At 48.4% G+C, this 21,515-nt stretch overlaps 1 protein-coding gene across 1 annotated transcript in view; it reads right to left on the reverse strand.

Moving 5' to 3' along the window:
- The window catches only part of ST14 (ST14 transmembrane serine protease matriptase), a 56,924-nt gene extending 36,160 nt beyond the window's left edge, over window positions 1-20,764 (reverse strand). Inside the window, exon 1 of the mRNA XM_088476234.1 lies at window positions 19,894-20,764. Within this exon, the coding sequence (XP_088332360.1) occupies window positions 19,894-19,938 (45 nt within the window). The 5' untranslated portion in view covers window positions 19,939-20,764. The remainder of the gene's footprint in view (window positions 1-19,893) is intronic.
- Between the last annotated feature and the right edge of the window lie 751 nt (window positions 20,765-21,515).

Consider the following 21,515-nt stretch of genomic DNA (forward strand, 5'->3'; position numbering starts at 1 on the left):
AACACTGTGCTAATAGAAAAAAAATATATATAATATATTATATATACATACATACATACATACATTTTTTTACTCCACTTTCACCCTAATTCATTCCTTTAGAATAACTCTTCATTCAGAAGTAGAGCGGGTAAGTAGAGAGCAGATAGAAGGGTGTCCTGCAGGGTGAGGAATCTAGGTCCCAGGACTATATAGCACTTTGCTGATGAGCCGGGGAACCCAAGCAGGTTACAGAAGACTCAGCCTCTATGGACCCTGCTGCACTACTACAAATTCCATCAGAATTACAGAGGGGGTCATTCAGACCCGCTCGTGAGCGGCAGTACGCTCGCAAGCGGGTCGATGTTCCCCCACTGCGCATGCGCACGCCGGAGGGAGCTCCGTTGTGCGCATGCGCGAGACCCGGCGAGCGACGGGCTCTCCATCGCTCCGGGACTCGCACCAAAGGGGGCGTGCTGTCGATGTTGATTGACAGCACGCCCCCTTTGGTGGGCGTGCCGGGGGCGTGCCTGCCAGACGGAGGCGTTCCCATGGGAACGCCTACTGTCTCAAGCCGGCCCCACTGACATCACTAGTGATGTCAGTGGGAGTGATTTTGGCTCTGATAGAGCCAAAATCACTCCAGGGCTTGCGGCAGCGAGACCCTACCGCAGGGTCTCCGTCGCAAGCCCGATGGTCGCGATGGTCAAGACCATCGCGACCATCATCATGGATGCTCGCTATAGCTGTGGGTGGTAACCCACAGCTATGCGAACGTCCATGAGGACGCTCCAAAAAAAGGTAGGAGGACGAGCTCTGGTCAGAGCGTTCAGCTCTGAATCAGGCCCAGAGTGTGGTAAGTGTGGGATTTTTGCTTTTGAAATTTGAATTGTCAATAAATATGGATTCACTGCATAGAGCTCAGTGTAAGGACAGTTCATGACTATTTCATTCTGCAGTTGGTCAATATAAAATAAATAGGGACATTTCCAGGAACAAATCTTACAAACCTGGGACTGTCCCTGGAAATTAGTAGCAGAGGTCACAGGTGTACAGGATGTATTCTGTGAGATCTCTGAGCCTCTACCAGCACATACAGTATACCAGGGAGCCAACCAGGGGGCCACATGTATTCAGTAATAGCCAAACCAGGGGCCACACACACTGCAGTAGGGGCCAAATGTATTCAGTAGCAGCCAAACCAGGGGCCACACACAATGCAAGAAGGAGTCAAACGTATTCAGTAACAGTCAAGCCTGCATGTGTGACAGTGCCAGGGTGGAACTATGTGCTCCGAGGTGAGGGGCACCTGGTCATGCCAGCCAGAACTCAGGACCTGATTCAGACCCGGGCGCTAGGAAGCGTTCGCTCGTAGCTGGCCAATGCTCGCATGCATCGCAGTGCGCAAAACGCTGCAAAAGTTTGGGAAGCGTACTCTCGCCCTGTATAGACAGAGTGACAGGAGAAGCCGTTTGTGGGTGGTAACAGGGGCTGGCCACTAGAAACGGGGGGAGTGTAGGTGTGTACGCAGGCGTGCCTGACCGAAATAACGCCGTTTTAGAGGCATGCATAATGAACCGGCAGAGTCATAGTACACGTCACCTGGTTGTATTTAACACTGAAGTGATTGCAGTGCTTGCGGTAGGGTACAGTCTACCTCAAGCGCTGCGTTCACTTCCGATGGTACCCGATGTACCGATGGTTGCATACACTTCCTGGAGGTGAGGTGTGCTAATGGGCGTCTTAAGACAGGCTGGTGGACGTCTGCATACACTCGAAGAGTGACTGACACGCCGTCACAGAGACCCCCTTCCATACAGGCTCCACCCCTTTTTTGCGCAAAAGTATAACCATCACGATGGGTTATACTATAGAATTGTTGCGATGTGATGGCTAGTTGCCGGACACATCATTCACCGGGACGCTAGCTGTTGTGGCTGTCTTTTCCCCTTCTCTCCCTTTTTTCCCCATATAGAATACGTACTTAGAAGCCATGGCGGCTCCAAAGGTGGGGCTGCGGCACAGTCGAAGTTTCAAATAGGGGAGCCACACCAACTGCCACCCCAAACGCTGCCAAACATACTGTAGATGGCTGGGACTCACTGGCAGTTGGTGTGGTTCCCCTATTTGAAATTTGGACTGTACTGCAGCCCCACCCCTGGATCCGCTACTGCTTGTAAGTATTTATATGTAATATTAAATCAGATGGAAACCAAAATTATATTTATTCAGCCATGAAGGGGTTAACTATGGTGTGTTTGAGGGCAAAATGGCGCAATGACCACCGGAGAACAAGCCTAGGTCGCGCTGGCTGAGGTGTATATAGAAGTCAGTTGATATTTCTTTTATTTTAAGTTTATGCTTTAATTTTCCATATATTGTATAACTCTTACTCAATAAATCTGCATAATGCTTTAAGGAACCACTGCCCGGAAGGGCTGCTGTATCCTGTACTATTTATACATATATGTAGAGGAAGGGGTTAATTGGGCACAATCTGGGAAGGGAGTCACTTCAGGACAGAGCAGCAGAAATGACTCACAGCAACAGCGCCCGGGGAATGCGGATCTGACAGGAGCATGGGAATAGAGGAAGCGTGGTTACAGGGAGCCGACTGCTCGGTACTAGGGCCCAGGCGGGAATATCGCAGAAACTGCAGGAAACCAGGAACAATTGCCCCAACCGCTAAGAACTAGCTCAAGTGGTAGGTTAGTGGCCCTGGTGGGGGCTGCAGGACGAGGACAAAGTATTCCAGCACCTGATTCAGAAAATGGCATCTACAGACAGCACTTAGAGATTATCCCTCAGTGCCATATAATACACCCAGAGCCATATAATACACCAGCAGTGACATAACACAGGTATCGCTAATTACTGGGAACCAGTCACAGTGAATCATCCATTATCATTGCCAATTACCTAAAAATAGTAAGAGGCACACTGTAATGGGACCCATACATCTGCGATGGATTTCCGCGATCCCGCGATGCTGCAACCCAGCATCGCAGAAATCCAACATGTTGGATATTTCCGATTTGACGAACGCGATCAAAAAATTATCGTGATTGTCTAATCGGGGACATTTAACAAGTTAAAATTCAGCGATCCGGCGACGGATCGCTGAACATAGATGGTGGGCGGTCGCCGTTTCCACCCAGAAGATCGGCATTTCCTATCGGATCGCGGCAATCAGTCGCTGATGTATGGGCACCTTAACGCAGGTGCAGTTGTACCACAGGTTTGGGGGCTTCAGTTCCAATTGTTGAAGAAATAAAATAAATAAAACAGCGCAAGTATCGGCAAACCAGGCGCGATAATAACGCTGCCGCTGGCGGTGGCAATTGTGCAAAGACGAAACAAGCCCTGGCAGCGCCCGCGTTTGCATTTTCATAAAACTGCCCCTTCAGGGGTAGATTTACTGACGTTTCTAAAAAATTAAAACTGCTGGTGTAGCCCATAGCAACCACATTCTACAGTAGCTATCATTTCTCTGTTGCATCCTAGAAAATAAAATGATGGAAACCAGATTGGTTGCTATGGGTAACAGCACCACTTGTCTGTTTTAGAAGCTTTCGTGAATCTAGTCTTTCCAAAAGGTCCTAATATAGAGAAACATCAGGCTGGATTATGGTCTACCCGCCTGCTGAGAATCCTGTACATACATTTACTTATATAATAGATAAATAAACCCATGGTTGCCGCACTAAGGGCCTGAGTCAGACCCGCTCGCTAGATGCGGCCGCTCGCTCCCAGCGTGTGTAAATTTTGCAAAGCGACGTCAAAGCAGGCGATCGAACGGCAAGGCATAAGCACGCCCACTATGTCTTGGCGAGCGATCACTTTTTGTTTATAGACGCCCACCAGCCTGTCTTTAGCCGCCCACTAGCGTACATCATCTCCAGGAAGTATATACAACCATCGGTGCATCGGGTTCCATCGGATCTGACCGCAGCGCTTGCGGTTGACTGTACCCTACCGCAAGCACTTCAGTGTATTATTCAACCAGGTGACGTGTACTATGACGCTGCCTTTTAATTATGCACGCCCCAGAAACGGTGCGAAAATACTCTGGTACGCCTGCGTCCGCAACTCCACTCCCCCGTTACTACTGCCCTCCCCCTGTTAACACCCACAAACGGCCTCTCCTGTCACTCGTTCATCTGGGCTGTCTTTGCAGGGCGAGCGAGCAAAATCCGATCGCTCATACTAGTTTGCGCACACGCAGTGGGGCTGATTCATACCCGCTCACAAGCGCTATGCGCTCGCAAGCGGGTCGATGTTTGCCCCCTTGCGCCGCCTCCGGTGTGTGCGAGACCCGGCCAGCGACGGGCGCTCCGTCGCTACGGGTCTCGCACCAAAACGGGGCTGCTGTCGATTGTGATTGACAGCTCGCCCCGTTTTGGAGGCGGGCAGGGAGGGTGGCTACACAAACGGAGGCATTCCCGAAGGAACGCCTGCCGTTTGTGGGAGGCACCACTGACATCACCAGTGATGTCAGTGGTGAGCTTCCGGCTCTATTTAGAGCAGGAAGCTCACTGGGGCTTGAGGGAACAAGACCCTACCACCAGGGTCTCGTCGCGACCATCACCTGGCAGCTCGCAAAAGCTGTGGGTGGTCACCCACTGCTTAGCGAGCGGCCAGGAGGCCAGCTCCATAAAAAAACGCCCGGATTCAGAGCGAGCGCTCTTCAAGAGCATCCGGCTCTGAATCAGGGCCATTGCGAACTACATGCATGCGCACATTAGCGAACATCGTCTGCAACGATTGGCCGCTTGCTAAAGAGCGGGCCTGAATCAGGCCCTAAGTTTTCCCGTACAGCATTACACAGTGCAGGAAGTTCTGAGGCCTGCACTTTGGGACTTCCTGTAGACTTTTCCCTGTACTGTATTAATATGTTGGTGTTTCTAGAGGGTTGATCATTGCTAAGTTACACTCAAATGTCAGTGTCACAGTCAGAAAAACTGGTATAACTGCTTCACATAGCCCAGGACACGGCCAGACCTGCTCTGCGAGGAATGTGGCCACAGCGAGCGAGGACGAAGTAACGCTCAGGAGGAAGACATGCATATAACAGGAGCAGCCATTCATCTCCGGGGGCCCATACCGTGTGTCCACCGTTCTGTCCTTGTGTCTGTCATACAGTCTGTAAGGAAATACCCGCGTAATAGCAGGGAGGGAGAGGTCACCTATGTAATCCTCCGATTCAAGTATTTATATAACCAATCTCCGGTCAAAACACTGACTGCATTGACACCAAACGCAAGGGAAATAAATATACACGATCAGAGGCGATTTAACAACGGGGCGGATGCCCAGGGTCCCACACATACTGGGGGGCTTCCACACATAGCTACATCACCAGCGTGAGGGCCTCTGTGGCATATGTGAAATGGGGGCACTGCAGTGTGTTTAACACATTTGTGTTGCTGGGAGTATTTACATGTACTAAGCCTTGGGGCGGGATGTATGACGCATTGGTGGGATGCATTGCGTCCTGGATACACTCTCCGCGTGCATGCTGGCATTAGTTACGCCGATATGCATGAAAAAAAATCAATAAAAACATCACTAAGGACAGTTCTCTCGGTAAGAGCTGTCGATTGCGAGTGAGAGCCAGAAGTTCCTCTGGCATCCATCCTGCGCATGTGCAGAAGGACGCGTGCAGCAGGGGGTGCTGGGAGTGATCAGATTAAATCCCTCCCAGGGGGGGAAGCCGCAAATAGAAGGCCATAGGCTTCTATAGGGTAATGCCATCTGAAGATGGCGATACATTCTGCGGGCTTGGATGTGGTGGGTATCGCATTCTGAGGGCTTAGTGCACATGAGAAATGCAGTCAAACCCCTGAAAATTGCATTTTCGTGGGTTTGACCATATTTCTTGCTTTGCTGCATTCCGCCCCTGGGGAGAGATAAAGTGGACGGAGATAAAAGTACCAACCAATCAGCTCCTAACTGTCATGTTACAGCCTGTGCTTGAAAAATGACAGTTAGGAGCTGATTGGTTGGTACTTTATTTCCTTCTACTTTCTCTCTCTACAAGGCTTAGGACATAGGGCCTGATTCAGACCCACTCGCGAGCGGCTGTCCGCTCGCAAGTGGGTCGATGGTCTGCACTGAGCATGCGCACGACGGAGGGAGCTCCGTCGTGCGCATGCGCCAGACACGACGAGCGAAGGACTTTCCTTCGCTCGTTGTGTCCGATCAAAGGGGGCGTGCTGTCAATGTTGATTGACAGCACGCCCCCTTTGGTGGGCGTGCCGGGGGCGTGCCGGGGGCGTGCCTCCCTGACGGGGGCGTTCCCACGGGAACGCCTCCCGTCAGAAGCCGGCCCACTGACATCACTAGTGATGTCAGTGGGAGTGATTTTGGCTCTGATAGAGCCAAAATCACTCCGGAGCTTGCGGTTGAAAACCTCAACCGCAGGCTCCGGCTCGCAATTTCGATGGTCGCGATGGTCACGACCATCGCGGCCATCAAAATGCACGCTCGTATAGCCTGTGGGTGGTGACCCACAGCTATACGAGCGTCCAGGAGGACGCTCCATGAAAATGGAGCCCGGCCCTCATTCAGAGCGTGCGCTCTGCTCAGAGCGTACGGCTCTGAATGAGGGCCATAGACCCCTATATATTTTAAGAACATCACCACATATCAGATTGACAATTTTATTGATAGGGGCCCCTACAAGTTAGTTGCACTGGGGCCCACACAAACTCCAGCCAAAGGGCCATATTCTCCAGTCAGACCCCAGTAATTGTACCTTGCACAATGTCCCATGAGGTACATGTGATGTTATTGCATTAGCTATGCCTAATGTAAAGTGTTCCTGCTAGACTGAGGCCAGGGCATAGCGCTGAGGTTGCTGGCACAGGCTTTGTGCTCACGCTCCCAAAAGGCGGCGTGACCGACCAAAAGGAAAGGGGGGGGGGGTCCTTGTGGCAACCACAATTAGTCACACTTGGGGGTGTGCCCAGCGGAGGTGCTGGGCTTCCTCCAAGCTCTCCCATCATGGTAACTAGACACTGCGCATGGCGTCTATTCACCCAGCAGAGATCTGTCACAGCAACTTTTCCCACTGGCGGGGCACTGCGGCCCGCAGGTGGGGAAGGCACAGGGCAGGCTCTTTTAGCTGTTCAGCCTCGCGGTAACACTATATACACCTAGGGGTTACTCTATTACAGAGGTAGAGAGTGCAATGTGTATTTTGGAAAACTTTGTTTAAAGCAAAGATCCAGTTTGTACGCCGAAGACCCCTCCACAATAGGACATAACTAAATACCACTGGAGGTGTTCCGAGTGCTCAATATGACCATCTCCATTGAGTGCCTCCGATATACGGTAAGTGTGCACCATACTGTCACCTGCAGGTCGGCTCCTATAACAAGTCAGTGCCTCATATTAATGTAGTGTTCCCGCTAGGCTGTTTTAGCAAGGCACTGCGCCCTTTTCCAATCTTAAAGTGGCAAACTGTGCCCTGCCCTTATAGCGGCACCCAGCTAAAGCAGCCTGCCCTGTGCCCTCACCACCTGTGGGTGAATAGATGCTGAAAGCATGCACATGGCATCCATTCACAGTGAGGGGAGAGCTTGTGGGGGGGGGGGGGGGTCGAAGTCCAGCACCTCTGCAGGTGCGGGGCATGCCCCCCTAGTGTGACAAACCTCCCCCTCCCCGTCAGCCCTGCCTGCACCTCAGTGCCCTGCCCCCAGTCTGGTGTGAACACTATTAATGTGCGTAGATGAACTTAATGAATCCTCTGCTTGGCCTGGTTGGACCTGACAAGTGGTTCTATTCAGGCGCTACACAGGGCTGTCTTTCTAGATCCGCTGTTGAAAAAATATGAGGGTAGTCGGACCCCACAATTAAAATTCATATACAAAGAATAAAACCGCGCTATCACTAATAAGTACTATGAATGAGATGGATTAGATTATGAATCATCATATTCAATATACCGTATATAAAACTCAGTTTAAATTGATATAATGAGAACGCCAATATGTAGCCAAATTTCTCAATGTATAAACAGGAATTATATTATGACGAATTAAAATTCCTTATGGATTGTTTCAGGACATAGGATATAAGAAGTACGCCTTCTATTTATGAACACATACTATTGTATTCAGTTGATGGAATGGGTTGTGTCACACAGGTGTTTGTTAGTAGCCATATTAATTAGGGTATAAAAACCCCCTCAGGAACATGTATCACTTACCTTTGATGAAGCTGCGAAACGCGTCAGTATTAATCAATGCGTCTATAGCACTGGGATCTTGACGACACTTTGCACCACCTGGACCGAGCCCTGGAACCCTCCACTGGACAATACGTGGGAATTAAGGACCTCATTCAGAGGCGGTCGCTCAGGAGTGATCGGTCGCACCCAAAGTGACCGAGAATATGCAAAACGAGCGCTCAGTCGCAAAGCACATTGTAAGCGTGGAAACACCCACAACAATGAAAGCGCACCTCCTATCTCTACGGCCTAATTCAGAGTCGGTCGCAGGCGGCAACCTACGTCAGCACGATTAACGCCTGTTACATTGTTAATTGCCTACAAACATTGGTTGAGGCAGAAACCATTGCCAGCACTCGCAATGCTTAAGGTAGACCCTGGGCTACCTTTAGCTCTGCGAGCAGTAGCGTCGTTATTGCAACGAGATGACGTGTGTGATGACTCGCTCAGTAATATATGCACGACCTTAAAACGCCTTTTTTAAAGGTCAACCACGCCTGCGTGCGCACCACCACATCCCCGTTCACAAGCACCTTCCCCTGTAACCACCCACACACGGCACGAAATGTCAATCATAGCTACGACCTTGTGGTGACTAGCGAGCAAGAGGATTGCGGTCGGGAAGACAGGCTTGCGCACGCGCACTGCCATGTACACGCATGCACAGTTGAAAAAAACATCGCTCGCTATGTCCAATTGCTCCGTGCGACCGCCTCTGAATGAGGTCCTAAGTACTACCTACGACACATTTACCATCACAGCTTAAACAAACCACCAACATCAAGGGATCCAACCGTTCTGCATTACTCATTGCTACCAATAAGGAACCCTTCAGCTTTGGCCTTTACGGTAGTAAATATATACGGCTGAAATGATGTGTACCTTCCAATACAACTATTGTGACATTCCATCAATTGGTTACTTCCAGAAGGCTATAATAGGAACATTGGGCCTGATTCAGAGCCGCTCGTAAGCGGCCGCTCGTTCGTTCCGAGCGATGTTTGCACAACTGCGCATGCGTACGGATCGTAATACGCATGTGCGCGAACCAGTCAGTGCGGCCGAAAATCGTTTGTTCGCTAAATAGCGAATGCCTGCTATTTTGAGTGACAGGAGGAGGCGTATGTGGGTGGTAACAGGGGAAGGTGCTTGAGAACGGGGAGTGGAGATCCGAACGCAGGCGTGCTTAAAGGTCAAAACGGGCGTTTTATGGGTGTGCATAATTAATACAGCTGCGTCATTGACCACGTCACTGGGTTATTTTATAGTCAGAACTGCTCGCAAGATTGTGGTAGGAAAAACCAACCACAAGAATAGCGAGCAGTTCATACGCTGGTCGATGTACTCGATTAATCTAATAAATAGCGGACATGACATAGGATGCGAGCGGCCAGGGGGCTTAGTTTTCCAAAAAACGACCGCATGTTTTGTACGCTCGTTCAGACCTAGAGGCGTGAACAGACCGCAAAGAGCGAACGGTTCATTTGAATAGCCACCCCTTTTTTCTGAACGAGCGAGCGCAAATAGCGTCCGGCTCTGAATCAGGCCCATTGTGCACTAATGCACTTTATTGGACAATGAACAGTGACTTTATATTTATATTTTATTTTAAACTTATTTAATGTTTACACCTTGATAAATTTGGCTACATATTGGTGTATTTATTACATCAATTTAAACTAATTTGTATATGTATTTTTATATATGATATATTAAATATTGTAATGATTCATAATCCATTCCATCTATAGTACTTATAAGTGATAGCGCCGTTTACTCTGCATGGCCTGGCCTAAGCCCCATCTGCGGAGATGGATGAGGAAAGTACAAATCGGTGAAGCAAATTCATGTTGCGCACTGAACAGCTGTGTCTTCATACGCCATATGGCGCAAAACACCTGACGCAACTGAGCTGCTCAGAGAAGTGCAGCGCAAAGTCTTTTTCTTTAAATCTTGACTCTTACTCACATTGCAGACGCAGCAAAACACCATTTACAGGGGGGCGATTCAATTGTTATTTGGGCAGCGATAATGGGTGCCCGACGGAGCAATTCAATTGTTTTGGGCGCCCATTAATTATCGCGATTGTTGTGGACCAAAAGCACCGGGCTTAGCCATACAAAGCGGCTAAACCCATGCAAACTAATGTGCGCAACGCGAAGAGTGCCGTGTGGGCGCCCAGAAGCCAGACTTTTTACATATTTTTGCTCGTCACCTGGACGGCGTCCGCGGCATTCTCACCTGAACGGATCAACAATTGAATCGCTCTATCCGGCGCCCATTACTTAGAGCTCCCCAAAAATTATTTAATTCCCCCCACAGTGTACCACAGAACACTGGGCGGTAACTTTAATCGGAATTTGTTTTACATACGTTCAAAGTCACAGAGGAAGCACAACAGAGCTCGGTGTGAGGAAAAGCCGCGGAATCGTAGCACTTCTGTGTGTGCGACTGCGTCTCAATCTGATGTACAAATGTCGCATATCAGATTAATCAGTGCAATCTAACATTCGTTTTGTCGCTTCCAGATGGTTTGTGTGAATAAGACGCACATTTTAATCAAGAGAGAGGCCCTGGCCCGACTAAAGACACAGGGCCTGATTCAGACCCGCTCGCGAGCGGATCGATGTTTGGCCACTGCGCATGCTACGGGCCTCGCACCAAAGCGGGACAGCTGTCGATTTTGATTGACAGCTTGCCCCGTTTTGGAGGCGGGCGGGGGGGGGGTGGCTGGGCAAACAGAGGCGTTTGGGGGTGGCCCCACTGACATCACGAGTCAGTGGGTGAGCTTCCGGCTTTAATAGATGCGAAAGCTCACTGGGGTTTGCGGGAACGAGACCCTACTACAAGCGTCTCGACGCAAGTCCCGATGGTCGAGACCATCGCGACAATCACCTGGACCGTTCGCAAAAGCTGTGGGTGGTCACCCACTGCTAAGCGAGCGGCCAGGAGGCCGCACAAAAAAAAATAATAAAAAAAAGCACTGATTCAGAGCGAGCGATCTTTCAGAGCGTCCAGCGCTGAATCAGGCCCACAGTGTACAGTATGAGGACACAATTGTACCACATTGTGGAAACTCCAAAGACATACTGGCAAAATGATGAGTGTGCCTGTGTGGCTGGGAATATAGACTGTAAGCTCCGCCGTTGCAGAGGCTTATGGGAGCAATTCAATATCATCTGCAAGGCGCTGTGCAATAGGCAGGCGCTGTATAAATGTTAATCAGAATACTATAGCATAGCACTGAGCAGGAAACCCTCACTGTACAGGACGAGTGACATCACAGTACATACACTTCTTCCTGGACGGCGACAGTGAAACCATCAGGATTGTTAAAAACAAGCCGAAACCAGATACAAGACGTATTTCTAACTTCACATATTCAAAGTCATCTCCGATCTACACAGAGAGATCCGCTGTCACGCCCCAGGCTGAGGCTAGTGCCAGGTCTAGTCTCACACAGATCTATAGAGCTACTGGCTTGTACAAACAGGAGCGGTCACTGCTGAATCCATGGATGTGTGTGAGAGTGTAAGGTTAAGTACACACCTATACAATCGTCAGACAGATCCTCAGATTCCCGAACCGCTCGTGGGATATCATAAGAGTGTGTACGCACCTACTATCATGTCAGAAGTAAACCGATCCCATATGAAGGTCTGGTTTTATGGGCGTCCTAATATTCATCAGATGTGACGGTACAATGTCGGACAAGCCTGGAAGCGTGTGCGCATGAATGACCGTTCTGTCCGATACATTCTGCAGATGAGAAGCCAGATATCTGCAGAGTGGGTCTGATTTAGCAAGGAACGCAAACTGAGAGAACGCACGCACTTGGCCGATGTTTTTGCACTGCGCATGCATCGCACTGCGTGCGGACTAGCCAGTGCGATCGGGTTGCAGTACGCAGACTACACGCACTGGGTGCGCAGACCCTTCAGAAATTGATTGACAGGAAGAGCTGTTTGTGGGTGGTGACGGGGGGTGGTCAGGTGAACGCAGGCGTTATAACGCCGTTATAGGGGGCGTGCATAATTAAGGCAGTGCGGCGGCATACGCAGCCATACCGTAAGCTGTACACAGGAAGCGGGCAAAATCCTGCGGCAGGTCAGGTCAACCACTATTGTACGTATGGGTCCGATGGTTCTAGACGTTACCGATGTTTGCGCTCTCTTGCGTGCTGATCAGGCTGTGAGTAAAGGGAGATGGGCGGCTTAGTATGGGGCTGGGCGGCTGGTTCTTGTGCTGCGGTCTCCGTGCGTATTAATTGATTAGCATATCCTCGCAGTGGACGGGTGCGTGCGTCTGTATCCGTGCGTTCCTTGCTGAATCAGGCCCAGTGTATGGAGTTACAATCTGTTCCAGCAGATTGTTTTGACAGATGAGGATAGCAAGATTGATTGTAATGGTGCATACGTAGGAATCTGCACGTTGATTGGGACTTAGTGTTGCTCCACAATGCATCAGAAGTGATTTAGGGGGTCTATGTATGAAGCTGATAAAGCCCTCACTCAATTTAACAGGTGTACGCTGGAGAAATCAGATTTTTGTAGTGTGCCTCTGTCCCCACAGATGTCTATGGGGAGGGGCTTATACCGCAATTTGGTCTCTTGCTATTATGACGACCTATAGACAATTAAAGTGACATAGGAGCCTATTCATCATCAGAGGCCGTATGGCCTCCGATGATGAAGTATCCAACTTGCAGCGGGGGAAACGTGACACTGGAGCAATTCATCATTGCTCTGGTGCGGGGTCAGCTGCTCCGACAAGCAGATGTCTCCTTGGTTAGTATCACAGCTACTTCTGTAGCTGCGTTACTTACCTCCTCCCCGGCATCCCGACTACACGTGTGAACAAAGTTCAACCATGCGCACAGCCGCCGGGGAGGTAGTGAGGAGGCAAAGGAGGGATCCGCTCCAGAGCTGAGGGGACCCATCTTCCTTGTCACATGAGTGTAACTACCATAGGTGTAAGGGGTGCAGCTGCTATAGGGCCCAGAGTTGAGGGGGGCCCCCATCTTCCTTGTCATAGTTACATGTGTTGAATACATTTTTCATCATTGAGTGGTACATAGGGGCCCTTACACACTTTTGCTATGAGGCCTTCAAATATCTAGTTCCCCCCCTGGCTCAGCTCAGCATATATCTAACAGTAATAACATCTGATGCGCGATACTCCACATTATAATATACAGATACAGGCCCATTATAATATACAGAAGCCAGAGCTAGACTTTTTGGTGCCCTGTGCAAGAGAGAGCATTGGCGCTTGGGAGGAGATAGGGGAGGCCAGGAGATGCTGGGGATAAAAGAAGAGGAAGCTACAAGTGGGAGTGATAATAAATAGGAAAATTGACAGGCCCAAACAGCGCCCCGGGCCCTGCGGTGCCCTGTGCCATGGTCGCCCTGTGTGTAACTACCCTAGTTACGGCCCTGACAGGAGCAGACCCATTATAATATACAGATACAGGCCCATTATTAGTGTTCCTGCTAGGCAGGGGGACTTAGGGTTAGGCTAGGGGAAGGGGGGGTTAGGCACCCCCGGAGGGAGGTTAGGGTTAGGCACCCCCCTAGGGGAAGGGAGGGTTAGGTTTAGGCACTAACGGGGGGGAGGTTAGGCACGGGGGGGGGGGGGAATAGGGTTAGGCACCCCTAAAGGAGGGTTAGCAGTACTTACCTCCACTGTCGGGATTTCCTCCCTTCGGCCAACCGCTGTCGGGATTTGAAACGGCAATACAATCCCATTCCTCTTCCACCACCTTTCCAGTGTCCTGCGGGTGGGAAAAGTTGTGGCCCACTGTAATGTGCAGAGCGGGCCCACTGTAACGTGCAGGGCGGGCCCACTGTAACGTGCAGGGCGGGCCCACTGTAACGTGCAGGGCGGGCCCACTGTAACGTGCAGGGCGGGCCCACTGTAACGTGCAGGGCGGGCCCACTGTAACGTGCAGGGCGGGCCCACTGTAACGTGCAGGGCGGGCCCACTGTAACGTGCAGATAGATGCCCAGAAGTACTTTATACATAACTCGTTCCCCGGGAAAGTCCCGTCACATTGAGGACAATGGGTTCTATGTTCCTAACATGGAGATGTAGGAAAACTTCTATAAAAGGACAAGAGAAGAAGTTGACCAAAGCAACCACCCAGGTCATGGGGGTCATTCATCTGGTACAGTCTATAACATGATATAAATCTGATGGGCAATACCCGATTCATCCCCCCCACATCATGGTAACACGTCTGATTAATCATTAGGTCATTTCCACAATGCTCTCCTGTGACTCTATAACCTGCACAATGACATCCTAGCTACAGTCACTGGAGCAATTCTATACACACTGCAATAATCAGGGGACCATTAGCGTAAATGGGAATGATGCACAAAGTGGACACAACCGGGTTATTGTTTGACGTGTTACGTTCCCGGAAGAGAAAAGTGTATTTATTTTGCAACTGGTACAGGAGAGGAACGGTCCATCGCTTAGATCGCAGTGCAGCGTCGCCTCGGAGCACTCACCAGGCAGACGTGTGACACTTTCCTTCTAGTGTATGAAACAATGAGCATTTCATACACACTTATTTAAGATGGGCATGGGATGCCGGCTATTGGGATGCCAGGGGGCAAAATCCCAACGCTGGAATCCCAACAGGGTTAGGATACCAACACCTGTCAGTAGGTATCCTAACCCTCCCCCTCTCCCTACCCTAACCCATCCCCCGGTGCCTGAACCTAGCCTCTCCCCTAGTGCCTAAACCTAACCCCTCCCCTAGTGCCAAGCCCTAGCCCGCTCCCCAGTGCCTTACCCCAACCCTGCGCTTCTTACCTTCGGGATGCTGGCACCGGGATTGTGTCAGGTGTCGGGATTCTGGCGTCGGTAATTTGAGCGCCGACATCCCCTGTGCCGAGATATTGGACGTATTCCACACTTTTTATGTGTATAGCATGCAGAGTATTTAATTATTTCATGGCAGCACGGGCTGCAAGTTAGATCTATAAAAAAAAAAGGTAGCAACCGACTTGCGTGTAAAGGTGCGTACACACATGATTTTTTTTAAAGTGATATCGATTATCGTTGAAAAAAATCGTTCACTTTCTAAGTTAAAACGATGAACGATTATCGTTCACGTTTGTAGTTCAGTCAGACTGACCAACTCAACGATTTTCATTAAGGGAATATGCAAAAATTGTTTGTAGTTCAAAAAATCGTTCATTACATTTAGTAAATGAACGATTTTAGTAAACGATTTAAAATAGTTTGCTAAAATCATTAATTTACAAAATCATTGTGTGTGTATGCAGCTTTAGGAATTAAAGATACAATTTATTGATGTCCATTGATTACAAGTTACAACCAGTAAACCGGAGTTCACTAGTTTTGCTCCATACACTCGCTCCTGTACCAGGCAGGTGCCTGTGCCCCAATTTACTCCATTCCTATTATAAGTTAGCAAATGAAGGTGGAAAATAAATATTGACTTTCAAACATCCATCCAAACCTGCAATTACATTTAGATTCATTTGTAACTTTTGCTTACAACAACATAAATAAATCATGATCCCAGCAATAAGATAAGAGTCGCCATCGCCTGCGTCTCTTCATGTAACCCGTGGGTGGAACAAGGGCGCTCTGCAGCTGAAAGACAGACACAAGTGCCTGCCCAGCTCTAACACACATCGGTCAGCGCTGTCAGACAGCACAAAGGTCAGTTCATTTGTTCGAAAACAAGTCACAACAAAAACACACTTAAACTAATGCGCAACACAATTAGACATTTAGGGGTAAATTTACTAAAGTGAGAGTTTTTAGAAGTGAGCTTTAAAAGTGATGTTGCCCATAGCAACCAATCAGATTCTAGCTATTATCTTCTAGAAGGTGCTAGTTAAATGTTAAGTAGAATCTGATTGGTTGCTATGGGCAACATCGCTTTTAAAACTCACTTCTAAAAACTGTCACTTTAGTAAATTTACCCCTAATAGTCATTTCGTGTAATTGAACACTATTTCCAACATAAAGTAATAACGAACATTCCAACACCTTGAAGAATAGATCCCCTGTTTGGGTGAGCGTTGTCATCTTTAAACCAGAGATGGACAACTAGCAGCCCAAAAGGTCCTCCGAGCCGTCATCAATGGTCTCCAGCACCTTCCTGCTTTACCACAGACTTGTCGGTTATAGCTGGTAACACTATTTTAAAATGCTTGCTGATAGGTTATTACAGAAATGTGTATTTTTTGGGGGGTTAAATGTATTGTTTTAACTCATCAGTTGGGGCAATTCATAATTATAAATAATAGGCCCCCCCCTGATAATTGGCCCCCGAATAATTAAGTATCCAACCTTCCTTGAATTGCGGCGGTGGATACTTAACCGCTGCAGCAATTCAGAATCGCTGGGGGACAGCTGCTCCGAACGGGAACTATCTCCAGGATACCTAACACTGGTACCGCGGTACCAATGTTACTTACCCCTGCTAGACCAGCCAATTGCACATGCGTGACCCAAGTTCACGCTTGCACACGGCCTCAGGGCACGCAATGTGGAGAAGACGGATGGACCTCTTTGCAACATGGTGCTCCTCCTTTCAATGGGCAGAAAAAAACAAAAAAAGAGCCGTTACGATCAGCATTAATCTGTGGATCCGCGTCATCATCGAACGCCACAAATAGATGCCACTCACGCCAGAATTCTCTTGGTCCTGTGGTCCGGCACTTTCCCCTCATATGCGGCCAGATAAGTAAATGCACATTAGTTTCCGTCACAAGAGTGCGGCCCACGAAACCGAAATCCTGCCCCAACGGACAGTCCAGGTTTTAAGACTAGCCATAGCTGGGCACAGGTGACTTAATTAGTACCTCAGTTATTTTGATTTAACCATCTGTGCTTAAGCATGGATATCACTAAAACCAGGTCTGTTAGTGTGCCTTGAGGACCGTGGTTGGGAATCACTGATCTACACCCTGTGTTGGCCACATCTCAGGGGTTCGAAGACTCCATTTGTGCTTTCTGCAGTTTCATCCTGATATCACACAGAGGCATTTCCTAAACAGAGCATCACAGTACATTGCTCACACTACACATGCTGTATCGGGGATGAGTCACATACAGAGTACACTCCACAACAATACAATCCAGCCGGCTTAGTCACACTCTCATCTTCAGTCTACTAATCTCAGACAGAAAGTCCTCCATCTATTTCTGCCGTTTTGCTTGTTTTTCTATAAAGGTCTTTCAGATAGGCCGGGAGGGAGGGGAACCTATAATGAAACCCTGATGTGTTTTGTGGAAGGTTCCTTGCAAAGACTAGTACTCCCATCAATGGGGCTTAATCCGAGGTGGGTGATGTGTGGATCGGTGCTATGTCTTCGTTCTTAGCGGATCTGTGTGCATACGCTAATGCCGCAGGGGGCGTCTCTTATTAAAAGATACCCACTGCCGGCTTCTCTGATCCACTGCCTGCGTTCGAAGACGCGGCACCAGATTACCATCATCGGACCATCAGGGTTACTCAGAATGTCCAGCTGCCGTGGCCAGTGAATCTGCGTCCAGACACCGGCTTCAGAAGGCCTCACAAACTGTGACGGCACGCCCCCCTTTTGTGAAACGGTTCACCTCCCAGCACTCAGGCAGCTGCACTGCGTGCTTAGACGCTGGACCAGATTTACACATGCGCAGAACAAAAAAACATCGCCCACTTGCGGCTGATATCATCCGAGCGTCCACCTATGAATCAGCTCCAATAAGCGATGGCAATATAAAAAGGGGCGTATTGGCTTTGATATGTCTCCTAAAGAATATTTAGGTCATTACAGCAAGCAATATTTCCAGTGCTTAATTAGCGGCAAGTCCATGGTGAATGGGTCAGGTACACAAAAGCCCTCAATTATACTCAGAGGCTCATTTCACACACAACGGTTTTGTCCAGGTAGAATAAAAACACACACACACACACACAAACGGTTTTGTCAAGGTAGAATAAAAACACACACACACACACACAAACGGTTTTGTCCAGGTAGAATAAAAAACACACACACACACAAACGGTTTTGTCCAGGTAGAATAAAAAACACACACACACACACAACGGTTTTGTGCCATGTGTAAAAAAATCTCTTTTCAATCTTTAATACTGAAACAGTGGACGGCAGCCGTCCTAGTCAGTGGTTATCGCGGCGGTAACACGGCGACCGTGTTGTTTTTGTGCAGTGTGGAAGCCCTAATGTACTGTAACTTCCACTGCAGTTTAACAACAGTAAAAAAAGGTCCCTTTTTTTTTTGTTGGACGGACAAAAAGGTTGTATGTGAAATAGCCCAGAGAGTGTACATTATGTTCTTCTCAGACAGTTGGGAAGGTCAGGCCTGAAAACAGCAGATCTCCTCTAGTTCACAGCTCATTTCCTCCAAGTAATGGTAGCTGTAAAATGAGCAGGCCGGCTCAGGTGTGGCAAGGATGTGAGCTTGAATGGAGGTTACACAAACAGTTTCTAAGAAAATCCAAGGGCATGCTCTGCATTCATTTGCGACGCAATGTACTACTATTGCAGAGTGTGCTGGGACTTGTAGTTCTACAACAGCTGGAAGCCACAAATTCTAGATTCCGTAAAACTATTTGTACAGTCTACCCCTGTGACCACCCAGCTGAAAGCACATCTTCCTCTCCAGACCAAAAGCACGAGTTTACCATTTATAAAACAGCGGCCAACATGGCCGCCAACCTGCTGTACAGATTCTGAGGGGTAACTTTACTAAGATGGGAGTTCTATTTAAGAAGTGATGTTGCCCATAGCCACCAATCAGATCCTACTTCTCATTTACCTAGCACCTTCTAGAAGATAATACCTGGAATCCGATTGGTTGCTATAGGCAACATCACTTCTTAATAGAACTCCCATCTTAGTAAATGTACCCGACAGTCAGTGAATAATGCGAAACTGACCATCAGTAAGAAAGACAAACCTATATATTGTACGAAAAAAATTATACTGATAAATCGTTAAGATTTATAATGAATGAATGTATTATATATACGCACACACATGTGCATAGGATTCATGAGTTCATCACACCTTAGTATGAAGATGTGTACAGGTGTTCCTACATTGAGGGGAGCTCCTGACAGTAATCCCACTGATGTAATCTGCAGCCATTCCTTGCCAGACTTTACCTGATAACAGAGAACACTAGCCAGCACTCAGCAAAATGTCATGTGAAATATTAAGTATGGAAATTTTCACATACATGCATACATAATATGTTATATATCTGTGAATGTTACTGGCAGCCTCACCTGTGTGGAAGTTACAGATTTACTTTTAGTAAGCCTATAATATTCATTTAAAACATAAGAATTGTGCATTAAGAGCTTACAATCTACAAAGACATCCCTTTCCGGTGTATGTTAAATAATGCAGCCGTTACAGATGAGATATGAGATGTATAGGTCGATGTAGACGAGATATGAGATAGCGCTGTATAATGGTATAATAATACATACATTAATACAGGGAGTAATCTAATAACCTGAAATGGCTGATAAAGAGTATAGATTATTTCACACAGACACAACCAAAGCCTTCAGGACTGTAACTAAACTACACAGAACAGTAAGGTAAACATACTACATAGGATATCACACACAACCTTCCCCACACCCAGGTAAGTGACTTTATTTCCTAACTCACCTGTGGTCTGTTGTTGTATTTGATATCAGAGTTGGAGTCCTTCATGGTGTATGGTAGGGGGAGGACACCCTGCCCAATTCTCTAGGGTAACTTGGGTGTGTAGCTACAGATGTCTTTGCCCCTGTAGGAAAATCCGGGGTGACTGTTCCAGGAACCCTTCAGTCCTCAGTTAATGTTCCAGAACCTCTTAGTGTGCATTGACTATTCCAGGAACCCCCCAGTGCGCAGTAACTGTTCCAGGACCCCTCAGTGCTCAGTGACTGTTCCAGGGACCCCTCAGTGCTCAGTGACTGTTCCAGGGACCCCTCAGTGCTCAGTGACTGTCTCCACGGACCCCTCAGTGCTCAGTGACTGTCTCCACGGACCCCTCAGTGCTCAGTGACTGTCTCCACGGACCCCTCAGTGCTCAGTGACTGTCTCCACGGACCCCTCAGTGCTCAGTGACTGTCTCCAGGGACCCCTCAGTGCTCAGTTAATGTTCCAGGAACCCCTCAGTGCTCAGTTAATGTTCCAAGGACCCCTCAGTGCTCAGTTAATGTTCCAAGGACCCCTCAGTGCTCAGTAACTGTTCCAGGGACCCCTCAGTTTTCAGTTAACGTTCCAGGAACCCTTCAGTGCGCAGTAACTGTTCCAGGAACCCCTCAGTGCGCAGTGACTGTTCCAGGAACCCCTCAGTGCGCAGTGAATGTTCCAGGGACCTCTACAAGAGCACAGTGACTGTTCCAGGGACCCCGCAGAGAGCGCAGTGACTGTTACAGGAAACCCGCAGAGAGCACAGTGAATATTCCAGGGACCCCTTTGCTACAGTATCTTCCTGTGATCCGATTCCGGACTTCCCCCTCTCAGTCTCAGGTAAGAGTTTCAAGGTGTGGCTTGTCTGACATCACACAGACCTGCCGGTCCCTCCCCCCAGGCAGGTGAGTATAGGGACAACAGGACAGAAACTGCAGGAGGGGAGGGAGGGAGGGCAGTGAAACCAGAGCCCCTTGCTCATATACACCATGGGAAACCACCACCACCCTCTGATCTATAATATATAAATGCACCAGGTAGCCTGGGGGATGGGTCCAGCTCACGCCGTAGTCTGTACTGTGGTATATGATACTTTCATATATATATATATATATATATATATATATATATATATATATATATATATTATATATATATATATATATCTTGTTTACTGCTGGTTAGTGTGATCACTCAGTATGATTTGGATGCAGTAAAGGAGCCAAAAAAATGTAGGAACATCCTTATTTTGGCTGCAGAGACATAAATAGGTTTAAGGCAATGCGGTCAGCCTATAATGCTGGACGGAGGACAGAGCTAACAGAAAACTTAGAGGTAGATTTACTAAAGCTTCTAAAAAATGAAAGAAAAAAAAAGTGGAGTTGTTGCCCATAACAACCAATCAGATTGCGGCTATCATTTTCTAGGATGCAATTGAGCAGGGGTAGGCAAGCTGTGATACTCCACATCCTATATGGCATGCTGGGATATGTAGTTCCACAGCAGCTGGCGTGCCACTGGGTGCCTGCCTCTGAAATAGAGAAGTTATAGCTAGACTCTGAATTCCAGTCCATACTTGCCTACCCTCCCGATTTGGGCCGGGTGCCTCC

This window comes from Taudactylus pleione, unplaced genomic scaffold (assembly GCF_031769625.1).
Source record: "Taudactylus pleione unplaced genomic scaffold, aTauple2 ptg000185l, whole genome shotgun sequence".
Classification (NCBI taxonomy): Eukaryota; Metazoa; Chordata; class Amphibia; order Anura; family Myobatrachidae; genus Taudactylus; species Taudactylus pleione.